Genomic DNA, 17,769 nt, shown 5'->3' on the forward strand with positions numbered 1-17,769 from the left:
CTTGGTGCCCCACACAGGGCCCGGGCCGGCGGCTCCTCCTCCGGCTGCGGCGGCGGCTGCTGCTGCCGCCGCCCATGCCCGGGGCCGGGAGGCGGCGGGCCGCGGGGCTGGGAGGCTCCTGGGGGGGCCGGAGCACCCCCCGGTTCTGTCGCCCGGCTCCTGTTTACCGCGGCTCCCCGGACGGCCGGGCTGCCTGTCAGCGCAGCGGCGCCCCGCCCCGGCCCGCCCCCGCCGCCATGGCCCGGAGGAGGACGGGGAGGCGAGGCCGGGCGGCCCCGTGGCCTCCGCCGCCTCACGGCTTCCAGCTCCCCTCCGCGGGCGGGCTCCTGGCACCCGCGCCAGCGGGGAGGGCGGCCGGGGCCGGGGCAGGGGCCTCACCTCGCCGGGAGCCGTGAGGTGAGACCCGGCGGCGAAGCGAGGGGCCTCCGGCCGCCTCCTGCCACAAACAGCGCTGCTGATGTTGTGTCCGAGGGGAACCCGGCTTGTTCTTGAGGAGAATTAGAAGAAAACCACTAAACTAACTTCATAAGGTGCCGTTTAACTTTTTAAACTTTACCTGTACTATAAAGCTTGAAGATGGCATGCAGCTGCCTTCATAAAGTGTTTGGTATTACTTACTCACCTGCATATATCGATTTACCAGCAGAAGGTTACTTAAGCAAAAAGGTTAGAGTACCAAAAGGATGCTAACAGAGTTGGCCCCATAGCTGTGTCTGGGCGCCACGCTCTCTGCTGCTATTTTACACTTTCATTTTGCAAGGAGCAGGCTTTAGTAATTTCTTCTCAAAGAGGAATCTCCGGAGACAGGCTGGAATAGGCGAGCTATACTATCGAGGTGCATTATACTGGGGGGGGGGGGGGAAAGCAAAGCGAGAGTTTTATGAGAAAATGCCAAGGGAGAGACTTCCTCTGCCCAGACGTGGGATCTATCGCACTTGGGAAGAAGAACAGGCAGCCTCGCTGGACCGTTGCTGTTAGTGCAGCACAGGCAAGCAAGCAGATAAGATTAAAAACAGACAGAAAACACGGAACGCTCCTGACTTGACATGCAAGTTCGTTCACTAAACTTAGTCAAAGTTTTTCATGTCCTGAGTCTGCACTTGTTCACATCAATAATTTACAGGGCTCATGGGAGATTACCTTTACCCTTAGGAAACAGTGAGAAAAGCATAAAATGTATAAGGTAACCTCTTTGACGCAGAGCACAACCACTCCCTACAGAAAAATGACATGTTACGGTAGGTTTTCAGGGCGCAGAGACGTTGGGCTGAAATTCTGTCCTGACATCTCAGAGTAAGGACGCCCATGTAGCGAGGGGGGAGAAGCGCCACCCACAGAGTATGGGGTGTGACTTCCTGGGAAGAGGGGAGCGTGCCTGCAACTCCTCTTTAGTCCTATGTAGGCTGACATTAAAAACCAGATATTTAAATGGTATCCCCTTCCAAGATAGGGTATGGTAACGTGCGTATGTGGTGATAATCACATCCTCTTGAGAGGCAGCGTATCGTAACTGATTCTCTTCAGTTTCCATCCTAAGCTGTACTGCTGGGTTACCTTGAGGCCCCGGGGATATCTCAGAACAGGCTGTTTTCCTCCATACTCTCAGTCCATTTTGTTGTGGAGTTTTTAAATTATTTTTCAGGCTAGGATTGTATCCCACTGTGGGTACTGCACTGCTCAGCACCCAGTATTGTGTGCCACGCTAGGAAAGGGGCCTGTAGACACAACTGGAATACAAGTAGAAATTATACAGATATACAGTCACACAGAGGGCAGATCTTCCAGGCAAACTAGAATAACTAATGATTAGGCCTGAAGTGAAAGCCGTCGCAATAAGCCACCGGTACACCCCCCTTAATTCTCCAGGGGAGCAAAGTGCCTAAATTCCTTTGCAGATCTAAGCCCTCCCTGTGTTTTGCAATTATTACTCCACAGCCTCTACGTTTCCCCAGAAAGCTTGTCTAGTATTTTAACACTTGTTGCTGTTCTTGAGTTAAAAGTCTCAGGAACAGCCACAGAGCTAGGACTAAAGACTCAACACTGAAGAGCAAGCGCTCTTGTGAAACATCTTCCCTGCATGCCTCGCAGCCCCCAGTAGAAGATGCAAAGCAAAGCGTTTGCAAATATCCCCCTCGCCCAAATTTACAACTATTGTAAAAAATAGGAAAGAAAGAACAAACTTAAGCTGAAGGACATTAGTCAAATGTCTTAAATTCTTCTTGCTAGTGTTGTTCACAATCTCAGTAGGAGATAAAAGGTTTTAAAAGAATTATGGGAACAGAACATCTGTTTTGTTAATTAGCAACACTTTGCTAATTGGATACCTCTGGCTCAAAGTTAAGGGAAGACCGTAGTTGGGGAATACGTGCCTAGAAATGCATGTCAGGCTTAGCTGAAGATACTGGTGGGTCTGCAGAAAGCGCTGCCCCGGTGCCCTGCACGCAGGATCTGGACTGTGAGCATACGGTCTTTGTAAATACTTGCCACCAACAATAAATTCAATTTGTTTAAGGTCGCAATAGGAGAAGTACCTCGGTGCCCAGGAGTCTCCAGTTCTCTCTAGAAGCAGCATAGATCCAGCGTATGGTTATTAAGACTATGCTTTCCAGAAATACTTTTATTCCTTTTAGCAGGAAGACCTGAAAATTGTTGTGGGGCAGAAACCCCGAATAGTTAAAACTATGGAACAACTGTACCCTTTTTCTTTTTTTCTTTAGTTATGACAATACACACAGCAGTTACGTGGAAAGGCATAATTCATATTTTCCCAGATAATTATAAATTATCTTTTTATTCTACAGTATCGGTCTGAGCACCTGCATGTCTCCATAGCAACTCCACAATACTTATGGGGATTACTTTAGAATTCCACTGTGGCTTGGGTCTCTAAAGTTATTTAGATTTTCTGGGGAAAATCTGTTTCCAAACATAAATTAAAACTACTGCTACCATATATTTAATAAGCTATACCAGTGTCCTATATCATCATCTGCAACATCTCCTTGCAGCATTTTTAACAAAACCATGCAATATTATATCCCTGGAATCAGAACAGGTGTTAGGACTCAGGGCTGGAAGCATCCCTGAAGCCTCACAGGGGATCGCACGAACGTGAGGGGCTGTTGGGAGACTGTAAATCCCAAAAATCCACATCCCCAAAAGTCCCCTTGCAAAGAACAGGCAGGTGTAAGCGCCTTCACACACTCAGGTACCTACATGCTCATTCATTTCACACGCATGTATGTGAATCTGTGGTTATTAATTTAAAATGTAGAGAAAGACATCTATTAGACTGGATAGCAACTACTAAAAGAAAAGAATGTGAGCCTGATGACTCGGAAAATTTAAATCCAGACATATGCATGTGTGCTTGCACGTGCAAACATGACACGCATGCGGACAGGACAGGATGTGCGCCTAAAGCTTTTTCTTTGCTAGTTTGTCTCCAGGTCACCTCAGCTGCTTTACTTCCCTCCGCCTGCGTATCCTGAGCTGTGTATTTCCCCCATCTATCCACTCTCTTCTGTGCACAGTACTGGCAGAGATGAGGGGGATTCCTCCGGAAGCTCTCTGATGGCCCAGGGCTCACTCCTTCCTGCACTGCTGCCCTGCCGTCTTCTGCCTGTGCTAGGTGAACAGAACAGATTCTGGTAAGAGAATGAAAAAGAGGAGCGTTAGGTGAAGGTGAAAGGAACTGATGTGAATTCAGGTGAAAGGAACTGATGTGATTTCACGTAGAAAGATGGAAGGAAGTATAAATAAAGTTACGTCTTTCCTGACTGTTTTTCATTCATACAAAGATGATTTCAGGTTCTGAAAGGAAAAAGGAAGGAAAACAGCTTGTGTCTGAGAACTGGAATTCCTTAAAACCTTTTATCAATGTGCTTCAGACAGCATTAAGTCTGCGCCACCAGGTAGGTGGGAGCACTTTTTGCCATTCTGTCCCTTAGAACATCGGGAAAACTAGATGCATCTTTCTTGCCAATTTTAGGAGGAAAATTATTTGCTGAGATAGTTTCAGGGATACAGAGTGTCATGTGTTTTCCAGATTCCCTCAAGAATATGAAAAGAGCAACTACCACTCCCTTTTTTTGCCAGCCCAGAACATCCATGTTCAGACACGTGATGACTGACAGATGCTCACTGTCTGAAAACTGTATTCTGCTACAATAAATGGCAACAGCTTATAACTGAATGAAAGAAGTTAGATGATTCACAAGAATTGCGTGGCAGGCACCTGAAAGATGTCACAACAGCGAACAGGCACCGTACAGTGTTAAAGCGCTGACCCTTTGTGAGTTAAGAGGGGAGGATGTAAGTCCAGAAGTGAGGCTACTCATCAAATACGTAACATGCAACATGACCAACGAGCTGCAGGCACTGTAAAGCAAACCGTTTTTCTTTCTCAGATAATTTATCTTTGAGAGCTCCCTTTTTGGTGACTTGCAAGCAGTGACCCAGCAGATTGCACTCTTCAAAGTCTGTTTAAGGAAGCAGCTTTTACCAGAAAAGCACCAGGTTTCAAAGCTTGTATCACCTTTAATCAAAACACTGCCAGAGCTCCAAGTCAGGTGATTTGCAGACATCTTAGCAAGTATATTTCCAAAGTGCCTGAAATTTGTCAAATTTTCTTCAGTCTCAGATGCTAAGTCATTTCTTAGCACTGTAGAAACTACATTTTACTAACACCTGGCCTCAGAAAATCACCAGGACGAGATAATTTGAAACCCATCTCTGAGACAGAGTAGCATCAGCCATTAAAGTCTCACTTGGAAAGCAACAGGAAGCATTCCTGCCTGCAAACCAAATCGTAGCCTGTCTCACAGCCCTGCAATGTGAGGCCCTTGTGCCTTGGGGATCCAGCGGACAGTGACTGTAGCCACGCAGCAGGTTTAATCTGGCGTGGTGCGGACAGACAGGCGTGCGGACAGACAGGCATACGGCCACACCCCCCAGCGGACTTCGGCAACTCTTCACAGTCACGCGAGGGTGCCTTTGAAGACCGACAAGACTGGATACAGCTTTGAATCTGTCTCAGAGCAGATAAGCTTTTGCTGTCAGAAAGTCTAACCCAGGCCTCATAAATGCTATCTTCAGTAGAAGCGTTAACAGGGATTTTCTCGTTACCAAGCCTCAAAACTAAGGAAAAGTTTGGTAAATGCAACAAACTGGCCTTTTGAGGTAATTTCTCTAGAGAAAACTAGTTGTCTAGGTATGGGTGAGCTGGCTCTAGGGAAATGCACTCAACATTAATGCTGACGGCCCTGCAAGCCATTTAGCATCCAGATAAAAGAAAGGAGAAGTTTGTACCTTAGGCCCTTCTTTGCATCCAGTAAATTTAATGCTTATTCAAGGCAGGATATGCACCACTAGAAAAAAAGTGAAGCTCAGTGACAAGGGATGCACCGTCAGAGGTCAGGTGGTACTGCAGCTCGGACTAGAGCTCACCATTTTCTTCCTGTACTTTGCAAAAAGCAGAAAAAAAGTTTCCTCCTCTACTGATCAGAACTCAGAAAAAGGACCTGAGCACTGCGCTGTACTTCCAGGTTTGTTATTCAGACCACGAGGAGAGCACTGAAAGTTATATTAACTTACACCCCCCCCCAACCCCAGATACGCAGAGGAGGAAGGACACTTTCTGAGCCTCTCTCGTAGCAGTCGATATTTCAGCTTTGGCCCTCCCCGCCGCAGTAAGTAGATTGTGTGCATCCAACACGCAGATGTGGTGGAGGTGTATAAACAGGCAGCCTGTTTCTGTGTAACAAAACGCAGACACCACCTTTCTCCTAAGCACAGCGATTGTGCTGAACTCAGCTAGATGTTCCCCTCACAGAGCTTTCCTACATTTTCTCTTCATACTCAAAACCAATGCTATTTATATCCTTTCCAGAGTATAGACGGATTAACAATAGTAAGCGTTTCTATAGGGCCTGCCTGGAAGAGCCCTGAGCATATTTTACCAGGTATTATTTTAATCACAATTTTATAGGCTTCCATTTTAACAGCACCTCGAGGAGCTTAAAGCTAAATATACAAGACAGGAAAATGGGAACCAGGGAACTGAAGAAGACAGAAGGAACTCTGAAAGCGTACTGCAAAATTAGAGGAGATTCAGAGGACAGCAAACGTAATTAAGGCTCTGGAATAGCAAAGACAGTGAGTCGCTACCATGAAAAAGATGAGTAAGAGGAGATGTGATACAAACACAGAACATACTGACTATTTAGGAGACGCTGTTCTCCCTTTCTCATAACACTAGACCAAATGAATTTCAATTAAAAACTGGTAGGAAATTCAAAACTGCAGTGAAAAAAAAATGCTTTTCATACTACACATAAATAGAAATAGCAGCACTTGACATTAAGTACACATTAGATTGATGGAAAATAAATCCAAGGCTAGTGTTCAAACAACATCAGTTCAAGTAAAACAAAAAGACTGTCTGCAGAGTAAGTTTATGGATAAAAGGGAGACAAAAACCTAAGTGTTCACTTTTTTTTTTTTTATTTAAAAAATAGAAGAGAGGGTGTTTCAAAACTCCTGTTTTTTCCTTTTAGAAAACACCAGTTTTTATTTCCAACACATTAATCCTCTTAACCACAAACCATGTAAATAATACAATTTTTGTGATTAGGTATTGTTTTGAATTTCTGGTGCTGGGCAGAACACCTTATTTCAGCAATAATTCACCATCCAGATGTGATTCAAACACATAATCCTTATGTAGCTATATATACACACACTGTAGATATGATATATAGTAATCAGCCCTACTGAAGATTGGATTAAAAAGGATTGAAAACAGCCTTAAGGGGTGGTTTAGGAATAAACTGCTGTTGCTGAAGGCTTGGAAAGCTTCTTGAATTGCAAGACCAGAAAGGATGAGTAGAGTAAGGACCGGTCAGTTTGAGCAGTTACTGGCAGACACTCCTCACACACCGCTGAATTGATTCTCTCATATCCTCACCCTGTATCCATAGAAAAAAGAAAGCAGTATTTGTCGTCCTACAGTATGAAGTTATGGGGACGGGTGATGTTTTTACTGCATACATAGCGTTCAGCATGACTTAGCTAGCAGACACCTCTGAAATTCATACTTGCAGGACTGGTGGGGACGTACATGAATATTACCTAACAGTTTACATGACAAAAACCAGCACACAATCATGTTTTGGAGGCACTCCTCCATGCTTGTCACAGTTTTTTGAAAAACTTTGGAATTAAGAAAAGGGAAAGAATGTACCTCCTCAGATCTGTGCAGAGTGAGCTGAATAAGGGTCATAAAGAAGTAATCACAGTTTTCCTTACCTACGGTTTTCTTTGTAAATCTCATTATTAGACAAAACCAAGACTTTTGCCATTCTTAAATGCCTCCGCCGCCCCCTGGTGTCTCCTCTCTGCAGCGTCTCACAGAAAGGTAACGCCTCAACAAGTTCTCTGCCACGAAGTCCCTGTGTAAGGGAAAAGTTACACACAAACCAGTGGGCCACACTTCTAGATGCAGTTCTTTTCAGACTGATGCTTGTAATACCTTCTGAAAAAGATCTCATTATTCGGGAAGCTTCATTCCAGTAAGTTACTGCAGAACAAACAAAACTTATCTCTTACACTGAACGCTGCCAGCAGAAATTGCTTCAGATTAGCTGGAGTACCAGGAAACTGGACTGAAGGGAAATAGCTGTCTTCCTCTTATATGCAAACTTCTGTAGATATGCTATTAAACTGCTGCTTATGCAAGGATTTTTTTTTTCTGAGTAACTGTTAATGGGAAAGGCAAAACAATGGCCTGAGCTAAAATGATTTCCAAGAAATATGTACACAATGGCCATAAAAGAACACAGAGCAAAGAGTTACATGGTTACATCGACAAGAAACCCAAACATGCTAGCTTGTTCATGGACTCACTGATAAAAAAGGTGGAAGACCACCGAGACTGACACAGAAGAAAGCTGAAAATGCAAAGTCTCCCAGCCACTGAGTGTGTGTGCGGTAGAAGGAAGGAATGGGAAGGAAAGCAGAACCTAAGCTATAGACAGACTCACGGTAAGGCAAGACGCACGCTGGGTTCTGCAGTTTTCTTAAACAGTGCGTTCCTTTCGACGCGTTTGATGGCTTTGAAGCAAGTGCCTTTGAGTACTCGTAATAAGGTGTGGCCAGTGCTCCCAAGAGAAACTGGTTACGATTAGGTTTTTTATTCATGGAATCGGTTAGCTGCAGGAAGGAACTTGGCTCAGGGAGTCAATCCACATGTGGTTGGATGACGTGGTTCCATCTTTTGAGAAAGAAATATACAGAAAATCTGGCACATCATTCTTGAAAGACTGAATCACAGAATCACAGAATCCCAGGTTGGAAGGGACCTCAGGGATCATCTAGTCCAACCTTTCTAGGAAGAGCAGAGTCTAAACAAGATGGCCCAGCACCCTGTCCAGACCGGAAAGGCTTTGAAGTACAACTTGTTCTTTAGCTACTCAACTGTCTAAGCGAAACTCTTATCAGGTGGAAGAATTCATCAGGAAAAATCCTATAGGATCTCAGGAAGTCTGAAGAGCTGGAGCAGAGGGTCCCTTCTTTAATCTGTGGCTGTAAATTCTAATTAAAAGGGAGTAGTGGATTCCCCTCAAGAGGATAAATAAGGCAAGCAACCATCCTCCTGTAAAGCAAGCAATGGGGGAGGGACAAAGACCAGCTTGCTGAAATACCTCGCTACAAGAAGGATCAATACAGGAATCCACGTTTCACTGATTAGGAAATACAGACAGGCTAGGAATGTAAAATAGATCAAAACCAGCAATAGCCTAAGCATCAACAGAAATACATAGTTCTGTCCTTGTTTTGTACGTTTGGCTGGTTTATCCCAAATCTGCTCTTAGATGGGGTCTCCACTGATGTCTCATGGCCTTTGTGTAACATGTCATGGCTGAAACGCAACCCTCCTTATCTTTTCAAGCAATTGCTCTTTTCCGGCAAAAGGGGTAGAAAAGCATTTCTGATCAGTTCAAACATTTTGCTTGCAAAACCTTTGATTTCTATATTTGCTCTGTGTGGGTAGGGAAAAGTAGGATAAAACCTAATATTGTGAAAAGGAATGTTGCTTTACCCATGCACAGATATGCCTGGAACAGTCAATGACACGCACAGGGAACTTCAGAAACATCTAATATAAACTAGGAATTGAAACCAGCTAAAGGTAACAGAACAGGAGACTGTTTTGGCAAACTTCTGCTGAGAAAGTGAATAATTACAGTTCTACATATTAAAAAGCCAAGAGTTACCATCCACAATATCCCAATGGCTCTAAACACACCTGCTTCACAAGAAATAGCTTAAGTTCATCTTTCTTTCAAGCACATAATCTGATTTTTTTAGACAATAATCTTTAAATGTGACAATAACTACAGGAAGGAAATGACCTTTTTTTCTTTGTTTTCCACCCAACACTCCAACCATTCCGAACATTGCAAAACTCCCCCAAACTAAAATCAGGGTAAGAACTACAGCAATCAGAAGCAGCGCTGGCTCACACGTCTGTGCCATAGCTTCACATGGCTTTCTTAGTCACATGAATGTGCTCATGTGAGCAGCTGTGGCTCAGTGCTGACATAGATACCAGAGAAAGTGTCAAGATGAACCCAGTTTACATAAAAATTGGAAAAACATGACCCAAAGCAACAGCCGCAGATGGAAGCAGCTCCCTCCAGGCACAAGCAACTCCAGACCCACAATTTACACCCAGGAGATGGTGCCTCATTACGAAGGTTAGAAGTACTTCAAAAGAAACCGAAGTGTCTAATAGTGATATGTAAAAAAGCTAGAAAACCTTCATTTTTGTAATATAAAGCATTAACAATTCCAGCCTTGTCTACAACTGAAGACTGTTAGCAGAAGGCACCAGTGCAATTACATCCCAAGGGACTGCAAACTGAACAGAAATGGGAGTTGCAAGCAGGAAGGTTTTTATCACCATAGCCTTTAGAGATTTCAGAGAAAGGAAATAATTCAAGACCCAAAAACATTTCTGACACCTCCGTGGAGCTTCTCAATTTTACACTAGAACCCTGGAGATGGTTCATCAAAGAGACCAGCCTGGTTATGCCTCACAAGTCCTCAAGCATAAAAGCAGCATGGAAAAAATATTTGGCAGGAAGGTAGAGAAGCACAGACCGAAGTCACTGTTAAAGTTCTACTATGTAAATGCTTTATGATACAATCTAATTACCTGAACAAATACACAAAAGCTAAACATTTGTCTACAGCAGATGCACAGCACCACTGTGCGCTAATGCTCAGAAAACCAAACTGTTTAGGGAAGTTTACACAGTAAACAGTAATTAATCCTTAGCACAGTCTAACACAGGATTTGGTAAAACCCAGTAGCACGTAAATGAGCAACTAAAGGAGTTAATTACAAATTTAAGTGCTCTTAGTGCTATGCTACTGGTTGAAAATAAGAGTGCCTGTAACACAGTACCGGAGATGAGAACAGAAGCAGAAGAGCTCTGCACAAGAAATATCTGTATTAGGTATAAGCAAAAAAAACTATAATAAAAATTATGAGGAAACTACACATGTGGAAATCAGATTACTACTACATTGCATTTTCTAGAAGTGTTGTTGTGCACTTCATTAGGCAGCTGCAGAAAGGGAGAGCTGCAGTCGAGGTTTGCCTCAGAGACTTCCTGCCACATCTCAGTTACATCGTCTTACTATTGAGGGTGGCCTTTCTAATGCACTGCAAAATAATTTCCTGACAATTATACTAATGCAAAATCAGATTAAGCAATAACAGCCAATATTATTTTAATTCCACTTCTTACCAAATCTCTACTGTACCCACAAAAAGACCAGTACCTCTGTCTTAAGAAAGCTGCTGAGCCACAAATAGATAATTGCTGGGAAAACAGTAATACATTTGCCCCGTTCCTTACTCATTTACTTTGGCATCAAATACTGTCCCATGCTGGGGATGACATAAAAACTACAGGCACGTTCACGGTACCTGGCACTGCTCAGTAACGATGTGTTCTTCATACTAGGTGCAACTTTGTCCGGTAAGAATAAGCCCAGAGGTCACACACACAGAACCACCATTTTACCTTATCACTGCCCAGAGGAATGATTGTGAAAGTCTCTTTTTCTGAGATCATCACTCTCTGAACACTACAGAAGGGTTAAGAAGTTGCAGGTAGACTACTTGAAATGGGTTTCCTCCAAGGATGAGAATTCTTCAAGTTACTTCTCTCCTTTTCAGTGATCTTTCTCTTTTTGGCCGAACTTTTGATTGCTGTGCTCACCAGCCGCTGCTGTTGGACTGGAACACAACACACATCATTTTAATACCACCAGCTAAATAGCTGAGGGCTCTGGCAAGAAAGGAAGCACGACCTTCAATTGTCTAGATGCAACGTGGAGGGGTTTTTGTCGTGGTGGGCTGATGTAGGGTTTTATTAATCTGCTTATACTAGAACACCTCAAGCACATAAGCTTATAAAAATATTTCAGACACTGAGGGAACGAGAGCGGAAAGGTGTATGTACACCCCCCCACAGCCCTTGCGGTAGGTAGATTCCTCCAACATCACCTTCCGCAGGAGCTGCGTGCTCACTAGAGGCGTCTCGTGCAATTGCTGAGCTGCCTTTGTGCAGTGCCAGCCGGAGGGGAGAAAGGCTGCAGGGTGATGCACGCCAGTTGCGGGACGCCCATTTTGCCTTTGCTAGAACACCTGTAAGACTGCAGGAGGTTTACTGAAAGCACAGAGTGTTGGTTACACTATTCCTCATGGAGATGGTGGGAGTTTTCCCACCAATTCCAGTAGGAAGAGATATGAACTAGTGCTTCGGGAGGGGATGGATATAGACATATATATATCTCGCCCCTTCCTCCTACAACAAAGCCCAACTTTTAATTTAGGAGCATGCTGTAAGATAGGAAAAGTTATTTTCTACATTTATAAAAGCATAAACGAGAATAAAATTTAATATTTATTAGAATTTCTTCCAGTAACAGCATTCAACATCTTAACAAACCAAGTCGTGAAGTCTTAAAAAAATCTAGAATTACAAAAAAAGTTAAAATAAGTTGTTCCTTATATTTAATGGCAACAAAGGGGGAATTTTCTATTTAAAAACAAACTTGTCATATAAACAGTATTATTTTAAGAAAATGTGATGAACATGATATGTAATTTTCAGAATGGATACACAGTGTATGAATACCAATCTGAATGGAGCAGAGGGGTGGAACACAGTATCCCCTTAAAAATCTCAAAGTAGGCTGTTTGAAGAAAGGGCAGGGGAGGAGGATCTTTCCAGTGAAATAACTTAGAACATAGCACGCAATGGACAAAAAACGCGAGAGCACAGAAGACATTACATGACACCCTCATTACAACACCCCCTCAAGTCTGGTTATACAGTAAATAAAGTTAGTAAAGTGCATCTTTTAAAGACTTGTCTAGTGAAATAGCTTTTCCAAATATAAAACACAACACAAGACGTGCAGTAACAGTTAAATCATAGTGTAAGTTTTCAAAAACTAATCTTTAACTTTTCATTCACTAAAGAAGAAAAGTTTTAACCGCAGTAGTGTTCACATTATTCTTCGATAGGACGCATCCTCATGTGCTTTTGTTACTTGGCAAATCTTTAAATATGGAGCATGGCAAAATGATGCAGTTTAAGCAAGTGCTTCTCTCAAGGTAATACAATTCTTCACTGGCAGAACGGCCACATGCAGCACAACCACGTTAGATTTTGGGAAGCTTTGGCGCACTAACGACGGGATTGGTCTCCTGCAAATACCTCCGCCCTGCACTCTTATAGTCGTAGGTGCAGGTGTGAGTCTCTGCATAGCGGTGCGTTGCACAGAAGTTGTTTCCACATCTGAAGAATCAAGAATATTAGAAGTTACAAGCTTTTAGAAGCTTTTAACTCTCTTACATGCTGGGAAACCTTTGGCTTAATCACGTCTTGTTTATTTGTCATAGCTGCTTGGATTCTAGTCATCCTTGACTGAGAACATTAACTGGTGGGGTTATCAAAATGACATTTTTGTAACTTAATATTGCAGTTTTGACCCAACAGTTTCTTCAGCTGGAAAGCAAGATCAGTACTCCTGGAACCAGCTGGCAAGGATAAAACACAGTTATAAATTAAGAATGATGGGCTTAAATTTCTTTTTAAAGACCTCACACAACATCAGTTGGCAGAATTCAGAGGACAAAGCTATGGGACTAAAATAATGGCATCAGGTGAAATCCACATAATGCATTTCCATTTAAAAACACCACATCATTCAAAACAGATGTTTAGTTCAGCACAACTTCTGCCTGGCATAAACTCAAATTAGTCACTTGAGACTAATAAACACAGATTTAGTAGGCTGCAAAGACATCAGAAAGGCTAACTATAGGGAATACGACTCCCTGTATGACTGGATTAGGGTGCATTTTTCCAATATCAGTTGCAATTTTACTGAGTTAAGATTATGGCTTTTGCCTTCAAACTTGACAGCTCAGCAGCTAAGACTCCTAATGGGAGGAAAGCATACACTGGATATTGTATCTGATCTGAACAAGTGCTTAAGTAGAGACTGACGTTAGTGTCCTGTTGCCTGATTATTTGATAAAACTGTCAGGAAGCAACAAAACAATTGCATCATTCAAAATCAGAATTCTCTTGAAATGGATTAAGCATTACTTGTCCAACTTACTGTCTCACTATTAGACTATAATCCTCTATTTATTTATCTGAGTTCGTAATAAACTCTGCAGCTGTTCCTGAGGCTTTGTGTGGCTGGTAATAAATTTGCTTTTCTTTGGTTCTTGGTCCCTTAATCACCAGTTCTTTCATACACCTGCATCTCTATTTGACCTTTTACTAGAATGGAACGTGAACCAAACAGTTGCTCGTTTTTAAACTAGAACGAATGCTATTCTTGGAGATGTGCAATTTCCCCCCTTTTTCTGTGCTTTATTTTTAACCTTAAGCAAGCTGCTTAGGTACTCCTAAGAAGAGCTTGCAGCTCTCTGCTCAGCAGGAAAGTGTGCAGTGGCCAAAACTGTTTCAAAACCAGAGACTGAAGAGTCAGTCAGGAGGCAGTTCCTCACCCTGGAACTTCAACACAATTCCCCAGTGGCAGAAGTCTTGTTCATTTTGCTATCGATCGGCATGAACCAAGATCAGTTTCAAATGTAGCCTTCACAGTGCAGCAGTTCCCAACCTTGACTGGTTCATGGGAAATGACACTGAGAGAAGAATATCCTGTGGGAAACAATACTTCGAGAACCAAGATCAAGAGAGAAAGTGGGGGGGGTTTTGTTGGGGTGTGTTTTTTTCTTTTAAAGTTTGCAGTGATCACCACCAAGTGCCAGGTCTCACTGTGCTGTCCGCAAGTCATGACTTAGGCGACCAGCGCCCTGGCGTTCTGCTTTTGAGTTGCTCTGGATACTCAAAGGTGACTGAAGTCTCACAAGAAACAGAACACGCGTAAGATCAAAAAGTTGTCAAATAAAAATCCGTATAAATTCACAAATGTGCAGATGGTGTTAATAGGGCCAAATCTGAGGGAGATTTTCTGAAAAAACTGTAACAAAACCCATTTTTCCAGAAGTTGTTAACAATATAATTACAGTTGAGAAACTCTGCAGAACAGAAATGTATAGCAAGTTCTCCCCACACCAGTATAAAATGTGTTTTCTTTTTGTAATCACGTCCTTTAACTCCTGATACCTTGCATTTCTTGATTTTTCTGGAAAAACATTCACCTCGACAGCAGAACAGGTACAACACACCTGAATTTCCTGGAGTTTTGCTGAACTGAATCGCAACTTTTTCGAGGGTTGCCTTTTGATTTGCTACGCTTAAGGAATACCATGCAGCACAGAAAACGTTTTGGTTAACCCAGCTATCAATTTTAAACAATAGCTGGTCGTATGTTCAGCCTACCTGCACTCATAGCTGGTTGCCAATCCAGTTTTCTTGCCACAAAGAAAGCAATGCTTTGTAATTTTCTTTTTTGCTTGAATTGAGCCATTCACAGGTGGAAGATGGGTTGCTTCACCTGCTTTCAGAAGTAGAAAGACAGCAAAGACATTTTATTTTTACTTATTCCTGATCACAGACTAGTTAAATGTTATCTTTTGAAACCCAGATTCATTTTGCATTTCTTAGGATACTTCAGGTGGGAACCCCAAAGCCTAAACGGAGAGGGAAGAAATCCAAAAGCCAAACCAGAAAACACACTTCAAGCCTATGAAAGCCTTTGGAAGAGGCAGCACAATGTGGAAATTGGACCCATTATTTTTAACACCTGTTGAAAGTTCACATAAGCAAGGAGTTACAGAAGAAATCAAGAAACACATCTCCTGATGGTCTTCCCAAATGAGAAATGAAACCACATAATGTGGTTGGGAAAGCACCGCACACAGTGGCTTTCCAAAGAATCAGTTGGGCATTCAAGTACCTAGCATCTGATATATTCAGTAGCTAACAAGTTCGCCGAATAAATCCTGCAGCATTTTAAAATCTTGCTGGTATTCCATAATTGCAAGAAAAGTACATTATTAGACCTCAGGCCTCTAAGTAGCTACATAGTTTCATAAGGCACTTTGCGTATGTTGGTAAAATTTCTATACTTAAAAATGTACTTTGACTTTTTGCCCTTCTTGGGGCAATATAATTATATATTAAAAAATAATAACCAAGATAATTCTTGGCTGTTGCTTTAGAACTAGAGAGCGTGTAAAGAAACAGCATCTTCCTCTATAGAAACAAGCTCTTCGTCCACAACTTGCTTATGCATATTTACCATACGCTAGGACAGCGAAAGTGAGCAACACATTATCTGGAACATTCTTTCAGTACTTCTACATTGTCAGGATTCTCCCAAAAAAGCGACCTCACGAGTTCAGAAGTATTTTTTGTCCAGCACACCTTCAACCCCAACAGTCCTTTCTCAGCCGAGATACAGCAGGCTACATTCAATAGTAACAACAGGCAGCCCCTAGACATTGCAGACATCCCTACCAACCAGGGCTGTGCCATTGCTGTCTAGCACGGACGCTTCCAGGCAATGTTTGTCCACACTATCAGTTTCTTCATCTAAAAGCAAACTGTGTCTGGAGGATCAGTTAGCCCAGTTTGTGAAAGAGACTGAGCTTGAAGACAGCCACCCCCCACCCCCCACAGACCATACTTAAACAGGAAGAACACTACACCTGTCCTCACATTTATGATCCCTACAACGATTACGTGTAAATGAAGGCCTTGGGTAACAAACAAAATCCATCCTTTGGCCAATTATACAACAGATCCTTGCCAGCCACCTCTCTCTCAAGAGCCTGCATGACATTACAACACCACCTTGGTCCTTCTCATGTCTGGAACCTTTTGGAAAAATATACTTTTGTCTGACTTAAGATATACCAGAGGAGTGTCTTCTTCCTAGTTCTCTCCAAAATGATGCAGATGATAGTAGGCTTCCCCATCATGCCGACATGGCTATTAGGGTATCACCTCTTTTACCATGAAGCAGGTGTGGACAGACCTGTTTATTAATTGACTGCCAATTCAAAGCTGCACCCCCAGTTGTGAAACGAAGGCACAATCCACTATTTAAGCAGCTTTTGCTCCCACATTATTACAATCACAACATTTTTCCTGTTGCAGCTACTATTTGAAGATGTACCTTCTAGCTCATTCTCTATACCTAGATCTTAAAATCCTGGAATACATGCCTGCCTCCTTTCCTAAGGTCATACATAAAGAAAACCTGCAAACTCCAAGTCATAGATGTGAAGAAAAGTTGATTGTGCTGAGAGTCTTTAGCTCACTGTCTTAAGAGTTGTTTTAAAAGTACTAATCTATACAATTGTATGTGAGAATTACTCACATAAGAACTTAATATTTAGGCACAACACATCCATTTTCAGTAGATGTCGAGCATTAAGCACTCCACAATTACCAAGACTAGGGTAGAAAGAACGATGCCCATCACAAAAAACAAAATATCTGCACAATATCAGTAACCTTCAGCATCCACGCCCTTATTGCTTCCTCCCCACTTTTCCCAAACCCTTCTGGCTGAGGCTGTAGTCCTAAAGACAATGCAACCGATAAGTTTTGTTCTATTAAAGTACACGCAGAAGTAGTCACAGAACTGACCTTTTGGAAACTTCAGAGCAGAAGGTCATGTTTATTTCTACAGATGACATGCAGGATTCATTAAGTATTAAAAAAAGCTAGGAAAGAGCCACAGTTATGTCTTCCTAAGATCTGGATGACATCTGTAGGTAAAAGAATTGCTTAAAATACTGAGAGTTATACCATGCTATAGAAGTGTAATACAGGAAGGACTTTGAAAGACACATGCCTTACAAGGATAAATGATTCTTGTTCTCTATATATGTGATATATCAGGAAAGATTAGAGTCATTTTCAATTATTATTTAAGTCACTTTACTTACCTACTCTTTTCCCTACAGCTGCAATACTTCCATTCATTCCAAGCCCATGCGCAGACTAAAAAAAAAATTTCCACAAGGAATTTACTAGCAGATGGAAATTAAATGAGAAGTTAGGCAGTCTGGTATCAGCTTATTTGAAATCAGTGTTGTATCAATTAATGTACCTATGAAGAGTCCAAGATAACTTCTGTACAAAAAATTAGAATTCCACAATATAAAGCCTTACTCAAAATGACTATTTAATAGCCTCCCCGTACTTCACAGCACACCAAACCAACAAAGTCCATTAGAGGTCTGAAGCCAGG

General features: G+C 42.4%; 2 protein-coding genes and 1 long non-coding RNA gene across 8 annotated transcripts in view; 1 reads left to right on the forward strand and 2 right to left on the reverse strand.

The window, feature by feature from the left end:
* The window catches only part of MARCHF8 (membrane associated ring-CH-type finger 8), a 93,921-nt gene extending 93,803 nt beyond the window's left edge, over positions 1 to 118 (reverse strand). For all 4 annotated transcript variants that reach the window (XM_064463709.1, XM_064463711.1, XM_064463706.1 and 1 more), the window contains exon 1: positions 1 to 118. The gene's annotated coding sequence lies outside the window, so the exon portion shown is untranslated.
* Positions 67 to 17,769, forward strand: part of LOC135315464 (uncharacterized) — a 22,055-nt gene continuing 4,352 nt past the window's right edge. Inside the window, exon 1 of the long non-coding RNA XR_010374928.1 lies at positions 67 to 530. This is a non-coding gene — a long non-coding RNA (uncharacterized LOC135315464). The remainder of the gene's footprint in view (positions 531 to 17,769) is intronic.
* ZFAND4 (zinc finger AN1-type containing 4) overlaps positions 11,969 to 17,769 on the reverse strand; it is a 23,685-nt gene continuing 17,884 nt past the window's right edge. The window contains exons 8-10 of one of the 3 annotated variants that reach the window (XM_064463700.1): positions 17,465 to 17,519; positions 14,946 to 15,060; positions 11,969 to 12,881 (exon numbers count right to left, since the gene is read on the reverse strand). In XM_064463700.1, coding sequence (XP_064319770.1) covers positions 12,746 to 12,881; positions 14,946 to 15,060; positions 17,465 to 17,519 — 306 coding nt within the window. In that variant the 3' untranslated portion in view covers positions 11,969 to 12,745. Of the gene's footprint in view, positions 12,882 to 14,945; positions 15,064 to 17,162; positions 17,240 to 17,464; positions 17,520 to 17,769 lie in introns of those variants that run through there. The other 2 variants (XM_064463699.1, XR_010374927.1) reach the window with 2 other exon arrangements.

The sequence above is a fragment of the Phalacrocorax carbo genome, chromosome 12 (assembly GCF_963921805.1).
Source record: "Phalacrocorax carbo chromosome 12, bPhaCar2.1, whole genome shotgun sequence".
In the NCBI taxonomy this organism is placed as follows: Eukaryota; Metazoa; Chordata; class Aves; order Suliformes; family Phalacrocoracidae; genus Phalacrocorax; species Phalacrocorax carbo.